Genomic DNA, 9241 nt, shown 5'->3' with positions numbered 1-9241 from the left:
TTTCATACAAAAACGTCGCAAAAAAAAGAGTGAAATGTTTATTTCTCTATCTAAAGCCAAATACAGCATTACAAATTGGCACTCCTACCATACATAGTGACATCATTCGTCTTCACATTCAATTTTCCCTGGGAGTGAATGTGAACACACCAATAGATTATTTATATCGGTACAGTTAAAATCAGATATTGCATAATTTGGCGATGTTTACATTAAATATTAATTCTCAACAACAAATATTTCAGAAAAATGAAAGATGAAAGGCTTTGAAAGAATGTTATCTCATGAGCAACATCGCGAAGAGGAATCTCGCCTTTAGTCGTCATCTTTAAAAAAAAAAATTGATCAACCTTCATGGAGGACTACCTGACGTAACTACAAACATATACCTCAAATCGTGTGCATATCATCCAGATTCCGAGTGCTGCACCTTCTTTCATGGGAATTTGAGCGATCCGAAGCCCTCTGAAGATACGCTGTTATACTTGTATGTCATTTAAAACATGTTGAAGTCGGCTGATCTACACGAAACTATCCTCAGCAGATTTCCGCTTTCAGAAGTAAAAACAACCAAAACAAAAAAAAAAAAAGAGGAAAACCTCGATTGAACGCTCGTAAACACTGAGAATCGTAACTTGTGAACGGAAAATTAAATTTATCAAAGTGAAGACGAATTTGTAATATTGAATTTAGCCTGAGATGGAGAAATAAACATTTCATTTTTTTTTTTTTTTTGCGGCGTTTTTGTATGAAAATAAGGCCCAGGCCTCGAAGAAGCAGCCGTTGTTACCATGGCAACAAGAGTGCTACAACCTTTTAAAGGGCATTTTTGTGCACCCCCCTGAGTGCCTAACTGTATGCAAAATTTAAAGGGGGCTTGAAAATTTCCATTTTCCAAGATGTTTGATTATTACAGAGACTTGTTCTTAACATTCCGGCACGACTTTTTCTGGTTCTGTTCTTTTATCTAACAGTACCTACAGATGTTTACCTTAGGATTGAATGTCGTCTTGTCCAAATTTTGTGGGGAATAGGCTTTGGTGGAATGATAACAATCAAATTGTTTTGTGTCAACACGTAGGGCCATAAGTAAAGCAGTTTTGTGACGGTTCAAAATGAAACGAAGCCAAAGCGATTATTCTAGTCAGTAGTAACAGGTTTAAACAAGACAATGAGCCAATCATGCAGATGTTGACGAGCGGGTTGGCCACGTCTGAATTTACTTCTTCTCAGTACATAGAGACAGATACAGATACAGAGAACCAGTCTAACTTAAGTCCTCGCAAATATTTTATCCTCAATTGTAAACTGATTTATATTCTAGCAACTGACACAAGCACATTAAGCATAATTTGATGGAGGAAACTTATCCAATCTAGAAACTTATCCAATTTAGCTTGGAAAGTTGCAAATTTATTCATAGCTCTTACCAAACAGTGTTAGCTAGAACAAGTGCACTGCGATCGGCCGGCGGTGATGATGACCTGATGCATTGATTCTTGTGTTGAGTCTTTCGATGGAAAAAGTTAAATGTCGTGCCATGAAAGAGTCGTGCCAGACAAAGTCGCGCCAGAAAATTAAAATCGTGCCAGAAAATTCATGTCATGCCGAAATGTTGAAGTCGTGCCGGAGTCACCGCAGATTTGGACGCCCCGCGGATTTGGACCCCTCCCCAGTCCAAATTCGTTAGCGGATATGGATCCCACTTCGCAAATTTGGACCCCCCTACCGAACTTTCCTTTTAAGCATCCTTTGTATCATATTTGGTAACTAATTCTATTTGCAAGCTTTTGGTCGATGTTCTTTTCAATCACAACACAATTACCTAATTTTCTATTGTCTTAAACTGATTTAAGTATCTTAGCATAAGTGTTTAATTGGCCTTGAGTTACTGTATTTCTTTTTTTATATTCCATGCTTTCGCAGATCTTTGGCACCATTCAGGAACGTAAATAATTTTCTATTTTCTTTCCATTTCCTAACGATACCGTAGATCGGTGAAAGCTTGGAATAAGGGAGAAGTGCAGTTGCGCAAGGTGTCAATTGAATCGTCCACTTGCCTGGTTTCTGATATAAGACCTGTCAATGTATATATAAATCACTGTTTCGCTGTGTGTCCATGTGAGCTAGGTTTGGTCCCGGATTTCCGTTTACCTTGAACATTTTCAGCTTTGTTGTTGCAGCGAAGATAAAGCTGTTGCTTTATCAGACATTTCTGCGATAAATAACCCTTGTATTTGTTTCAGTTATCTTTTGTTTATGTATCGAATACGCACTTAGAGTTTGGAAAATACTTTTGTTTTTAAGTAAATCAGTCTTGCATTTATCAGTAATTTTCCTTTTATTTTAGAGGAGCTGCGGGGGAGGAAGGAAGGTAAGTTATATGTTGCCTATGATGATTAACCTTAGTAAGTTTTATTTGGACAGTGTTTCAATATTCACTCTATGTAGTACACATTGGATGTGTAGGTATGTTTGATAATAGCAAATGCAATCGATGATACATTAAAGTTCTTTTTCTTTAGTTTATCATGGAACATTCTACTGACTTAAACTAATTTAAGCATCGTATTATAAATTTGTAACAATGGCCACAGCAAACAACAAAAACGAAAACAATGATATAACGCAGCTCAATGCTTAGAGATTAACCTGAATCGTTTTCCAGTTGTGGAGTGTGTATCTCTGTAATACCCTCCACAGACAGAACTTAAGCAATTAGGCTTTAACGATTAGGCTTTACCGGCTGTGTGATCCAACCAGGTATTTACGGTCAAACGTTACCCGATAAAAGTCACTGGAAATGATACTGAAACTGATTAAATCGAATTGTCAGTGCAATCGGGTCGTTTCTTAACTTATGTTGAATCTGACTGAAAGATGAACTCATTTTTAATTATATACTGGAAGCGCCCGTAGTCAGTATGAAGCGAATTCTGTGCTCTGATTGGCTATCTGAGCGGGATTGCCTGCTCTGATCCCATCGCTGCTAACATGTCGTCCAATTCACGCCCCTAGTCCCTTTAGAAATTCATGCTAGAGGTCCTGTGGCGGTTAAGGCCTATAACGACACCCTCAAAGACGGAGAGGCATCTGTAAACAGAATACCAGTAATCTTGGTCGGACAAGAGCGAACAGGAAAAACTAGTCTAAAGAGATCTTTAAAAGGAGAGCTTTTCGACAAATTTGAAGAAAGTACGGATGGAATTCAGGCAGATACTGGATATTTCAAAGTCTCTAAAGAAATTTGGAAGACCGGGAAAAAAATTGAAGATGCGGGTCCTGAATCAAGTATCTCGTTTGAAAACCTTGCGGCAGCTAAGTTGATTCTTGAACGGTTAAGGCGAGAAAATTTGAGTTCACAGGATGTTCCACAACAAAGTAAAAACGCCACTCATCTCGATACCGAAAAAACCAGCAGAGATACGGCATCATCTACTTCGAGTCAGCCAAATGGAAACGATGACAGTCCCTTCGACATGCCAGAAATACCTGAAGAAGTACTTCATGAGCTAACCAAACTGCTGCAGAGAGAGAGAGATGTTTCCGACATTAATGATGTCTATTCAATCTTGTGGGACTTTGCTGGGCAATCAGTCTACTACGACACCCATCCAATTTTCCTGATTGAGAATGCTATCTATCTTTTGGTAGCCAATCTGAGCCATAATCCTGAAGATAAGGCAACTCCACCTGTGAAGAAAGGATTGTACAGTGATATCGTAGACTCTCACAACAGCAAAACAAACCTTGACTTCCTTGACTTTTGGATGTCATCAATTTTTTCACTGGCGAGCCCAGAATCCAGCTGCTCAGATTCAGCCACAAATGGTCAAGAGAATTTACCTGGAAGACTTCCTCCAGTGTTTTTGGTTTGCACCCATGCCGACAAGCCCTTCTACAGGACTAAGGCTAGAGATCAAGCGCTTGAAATATATGGGTTTTTACGAAGAAAAGCATACAGGGAGCACCTTTTCAAGGACGTTTTCGCCGTGGATAATACCAAATCAGGAGGTGACCACGAGTGCCTAGAGGTTGTGCGCCTGAGAGAGAAAGTACTTGCTGTAGCAAAGGAGTTCCCACTGATGAAAACAAAAATACCATTGAGGTGGTTGAAGTATGAAAACTTGCTTCACATCCGTATGGAGCATGACAAGTGGATACCGCTGAATGAAGCCAGGCGCATTGCATTTGACGAGTGCATTATTCATAACGAGGCAGAATTCTCGACCTTGTTGAATTTCCTGCATGATCAGAGAATTGTTGTTCATTTCAGTGGCTCCCCAGAACTGGAGAGGATGGTGATCTTAGATCCCCAGTGGCTTGTCGACGTTCTCAAGAAGATTATCACTGTAAAGCGGTATGAACACTCTGAAAAACAAGTAGAGTCCATGTGGTTAAAGCTTGAAGACACAGGGGTCTTAGATGAAAGGCTTATCGACCATGCATGGAGAGACTTGTTTGACAACCAAGAATCCCGCGACAGCCTCATTGCAATCTTGGAAAGATTGAGTCTTCTTTGTTCTTGGCCGTCCGCTGATTCTAAAAAGCAATATCTTGTGCCATCCATGTTGATGTCACCCCCAACGAAGGATGTCCTGAGGCTCCTCGCCTCCGCAAAAATGCCATCACTTTTTATCACATTCGCGTCAGGTCGAGTGCCCCCTGGTCTCTTCTCCCGACTTATCCTTCTTTTCCTCCAATGGTGCAAAGAAGAATGGAAGAGCGAAGTGAGCCCACAGTTGTTTCATAATTTTGCCATGTTTTACATTCTTCCATGCCAAGGTGTGTCCTTGATTTTTCGGTGCCATTCCTCGTCGATCGAAATCGTCGTTTACAGTGGAGACATCGACAACGAGACAGGAGCAAAGTCTTCTTATGAAAACTATGACCAAACTCTAGGCCGTGCTATTCATTGGAAATTGAGATTGGTACTGGAATGCATGCGCAAAGAGTTCCACTGGCTCAAGTACGTGAATTACGATATGTGTGTCTGCTGCCCAGTATGTTCTCAAGCAGGCTCTATCAAATGTCGCGCTCATGACGTGTATGGATGTGAGTGTCTACACTTCTTGTCAGAATCTGATTTGAGACAGCGTCAATATTGTGACAGACCAGGACGCAGCCTTCTTGGGGATTGCAGGATTGGGGTCAACCAGTTTGAATGTTGGTTCTCATTCGAAGACGTAGAGAAAAGTGCTGGAATTTCAACGAATCGGGTAAGTTAAGTTAACAATCTAGCGGCATTTTCATATTAGGTCAGTGTTTACATAATCAGAATGAACTTGACAAGTACATGTATAGTATAAAACAGTATAGTGGATAGCGTTGAAGGCGGACTCTGAATAGCTAATCAAACTCCGCATATCCTTTGTCATTTACCTTAGAGCAACTCGCACGGAATTTTCGCCCGAAATTAGGGTAATCGTTGCATGAATAAATGATTTAAAATCATAATTTAAAATCATAATCTTATCTCAGAGTTTAAGTATATTCTAAAACGTTCACTCACCTCCATTTCGTTGAATAGTTGATTAATAATAATAATAATGATAATCATCGAAATATTTGACCAGGATAACCCTTCAATACAAAAGTACTGTTATCAACGGGATCCTGCTTATTGAGAATTAAAAACTAAGAAATAAGAAATATTAAAATATGTATAAGATAGTACTTATAATACAAAAGACACCTCGTTAAAAACTGCTGAAACTACAATAGAAATCACAAGTAATAATTGTCCAAGGCTTTCCTAAATAAAACTTTAGAGTTAATGTTCCTCAAACCCAAAGGTAATTAATTAAAAATCGAGGCACCCAAAAAATAAAAACTACGGCGCGCAAAATCCAGTTTGACCCTTGGTAGCTTTGTTGGTTTCCCATTGTTTCTAGTGTTTTACGCGTTATGATGTAATCGTTGAAAGTAGTCTTTAAATGGGAGACATATGGTTCCATTAAGGCAGTCAAATACAGAGCAGCATGCTCTCTCTTGTTAAAAGTTGTCAATTGTTAAAAATCGAAGATCATAGTTCTGTGGACTGCATTTAGGGGAAATGGTTTCGTGGCTTCTGGCCTCAGTGGAGCGGATCAAGTGTTTGCGGGACTCTGACCATCAAAGGCTATTATAGCCGCAATACGTAAATATTAGCTTAATCATCGATTGGTAAATTCTTTGGGCGCTGACGGTATCAATGCTAGAGCGGATACGCCGTAAGAGGTTCATTCTTGCTGCTGCCTTCTGGCCTACTGGTTGAAGTCTGGATACTGACTTTCAATACATCGTGGTGAATTTTAAATGAATATGAAATAAGTTAACATTAATAACAGGCAAGAAGTCACTAACCCAAAGTTGAATAAAGTATTGGATCTGTGTCTCCACTTGAAGATGTTCTAGATTGATTCATAAAATCTGCACCATACGAGCGTTTTTAATTTTCATCATATCTATCCTTCAAATCAAGGAAAAACTTCTCTCCTAGCAATAATATAGTTGTGGCGTACTCGTTACTAAATTGAAATAACAAATTCAATTTAAAGAGTTAACACTGTAGCCTGCAACGTGTAGCTGTCCGTTTGGTAAGCCAGCCAGTCTCATCCCCTTGCTAGGGGCAATAAGATGCGAATACGTTTTGTTTTTTTAAGGCCAATCTAAAGTTGATTTAATCTGCTTTGTTTATTTAGCAGCCCCAAGCTTTTAATGCCTCGGGTCCTGAAAGTTCTCTCGATGAAGAAGGCATACCTCCCTTTGAAGGTGAGAGGCACTTTCTTTTCATGTCATCATCGCATAATGAAAATGTCGTACTAAAAAGAAAAAATCCAAGGTACATAAAAAAAACAACAACAACAAAAACAGTTAAGAGTACTTTAGGATTCTATCAAGATCCATTTCCATAAATTGTGATACGAGAGCATTTCGAACGATGTTCTCTCTCCCGGAACTGGCATAATTATCAGTTCATGATGTTGAGCGTCAACAAATAACTTTCCTTCATCGTAAGTTTGTCATCTCAATGAAGCTCTTTTTTTTTTCCAATTATTTCTATATCATTTCCAAGGAACGATGCGGAAAGAACTTGCGCTGCCAGAGAATGTCAAAAGTTCCATTCAGTCCATTTCAATCCGTTCAACAAGTGATGTTGAGGATATTGTGAGTCAGTTTCAAGAAACTCTGCAGTTGGAACCAGCATCTTTGACCAGTCCAGAGCCCGAGACGAAAAGTATGCTTCGCAGCCTTGCTTTGAGAGCGAAATCTGAGAAAAGGGATGACTTGGTGAGACACTTACGAAAGATTACACCCGCTGGTACTACTGGTGAGTTTGAGAAAGATAAGGCATTTTTTTCCTGGCGAAGGGGGGTGAGGCTCTGAGAAATAACCATGTACTCGTTTTAGTTTCCTTTTTATACTGAAGATGCTGAATTAATTTTTTTTGTGTTGTTGGATTTTTTTGTTGATACGCTTTTGATCCGCTGTAATGTAATTTTTTAGTTTAATTTTGGTATTAAGTTTTCCAATGTCCGTTTCGCTTTGATTGTCTTCTTTTTCTTCTTTTTTTGTTTTGTTTTGTTTTTCTCTGAAGGGCCCTTGTTGAACGAGGAAATGCCGATCGGTCACATGCCTTATAGACAGTACAAGGATTTGACGTTCAGCCTCTCAGGTAGGGAATTAACTAGACGGCTGTACACCAATTTATCCATAAAAGAGTCTTCACCATTGATTGAGCTCATGTCAAAGGAAGGAGGAGCCTCGATGGAGCCTCGGAGAATTCGTGCCTCGACAAGATTCGATTTTGCCGATGCGTTTTCACATCATATTCCGGCTAGATTAGTTTATAGCTAGCTAAATTTCATCATCATCATAAAACCCTTTCCAGAAGGGTTAGACAAAGATAACTTGGAAGAAATTTGGAGGATAAAGGCGCGTCAAGGAAAAGTCAGCATTTGTGCCATTTGACTATACTGTCCACAGTAGAGTTTGGTTTAAGGTCAAAATCTGTTTTTCCAATTGTAACACAATTTATGAAAGTGCATAATATCTTTTTCTATGCAGGTGGAGACGAGTGGAAACTGTTGGCAGATAGGCTGGGTTTCTCTCAAATCGACATTCGCTTTTTAGACAAGAGATATCCGAATCCTTCTGACGTTGTCCTCGGCGCTGTGGCAAACCGTCGCCACCTGAGTGTTGGAGAAATCTATGACACATTAGTCGACTGCGAGCTACCAGCTATCGCAGATCTAATGTAATTAAAGTAGAATATGAACACCGGATGAAGGTGAGTGACACAGCAAGAAGCAGAAGCGAAAACAAGGAAGTGAGCGATCACCTATTAGCAACACTTCGATTGCTAACCTCGATTAGGGCCTGGTAAATAGCATGAGGCAGTCTTCCACACTGGAGTCATAGCTTTCAGTTTTAAAAAGTATATTTTCTTTGTTTTCTAGACATTTTTATGAAATTTTTCAAACGCATCAGTAAATCTCATTTGTCGTTTCTTGCGAACAAAAAATTTTAACATGGTGGGGGGGCATGCTGAAATAATACAGTTTTGCTTTACTTTATATGGCTATGGTTTTGGTGCTGATTTCTTCTTTCATGCAAGTAATTAAAGGAACAAGAACAACAAATGTTCATTATATCGAAATACTTTTACAACATAATAGCAGGGATTAACGGTGCAGGGAAGGGATGGGATCTCCCGCGAAAGAGTTCAAATCGTTTGAAATCTAGTCGTAAGCATTAAGTGTTTCCTTCTTATTCAGCATTGACGAACTTTCTTAAGGCGCGGAGCTCAAATGAAGTGACGAGGTTTCCTTGCACATGTAACGTCTCTGTATTTGTATTAGTTTTCACATTTTCTTGACTAATACACTGTTATAAAACAATGATTTTATAATTATTAACACATGTACATTCAGTTAGCATCAGAATAATCTTCCACATTGGAGTTACCCATTTATACCCTTAGGGTAGGGAAAGTAGTTTTTAGAGTGAAGTGCATTGGTGAAAAAATAATGATTTGTTGTAGTTAGTAATGCACACTGAAATATATTGGATCGTCGGTTGTGCATGAACTAGTTTTGAGTGTAACTACTGTAGCAGCACATCTTATCTTCCGCTTGACCTATATGTATACCTTGTATGCCAATGTAAAGCCAAAATAAAATCGTGTGTGTTTTAGCTTATCATGTGATTGAATGAGAAAATTATTAAATCTTATTTCGCTCGAAGAAAGTGAAAGATG

At 39.1% G+C, this 9241-nt stretch overlaps 1 protein-coding gene and 2 long non-coding RNA genes across 3 annotated transcripts in view; 2 read left to right on the top strand and 1 right to left on the bottom strand.

Moving 5' to 3' along the window:
- Nucleotides 1-9241, top strand: part of LOC149039724 (uncharacterized) — a 193126-nt gene that overhangs the window by 107492 nt on the left and 76393 nt on the right. The window lies entirely within an intron of this gene.
- The window catches only part of LOC149039729 (uncharacterized), a 117539-nt gene that overhangs the window by 60499 nt on the left and 47799 nt on the right, over nt 1-9241 (bottom strand). The gene's annotated exons all lie outside the window — the stretch shown is intronic.
- On the top strand, nt 2994-8336 carry LOC113683874 (uncharacterized; the record flags this gene model as incomplete). The annotated part of the gene is made up of 5 exons (XM_089183072.1): nt 2994-5219; nt 6687-6753; nt 7058-7312; nt 7580-7657; nt 8050-8336. Coding segments are annotated over 5 exons (2820 nt in total), but the record flags the coding sequence as incomplete, so codon positions are not given.

Source organism: Pocillopora damicornis, chromosome 9 (genome assembly GCF_964200805.1).
Source record: "Pocillopora damicornis chromosome 9, jaPocDami1.2, whole genome shotgun sequence".
Lineage (NCBI taxonomy): Eukaryota > Metazoa > Cnidaria > Anthozoa > Scleractinia > Pocilloporidae > Pocillopora > Pocillopora damicornis.
Note: the sequence above shows the minus strand (reverse complement) of the source record. Positions and strands in the feature narration are given on the sequence as shown.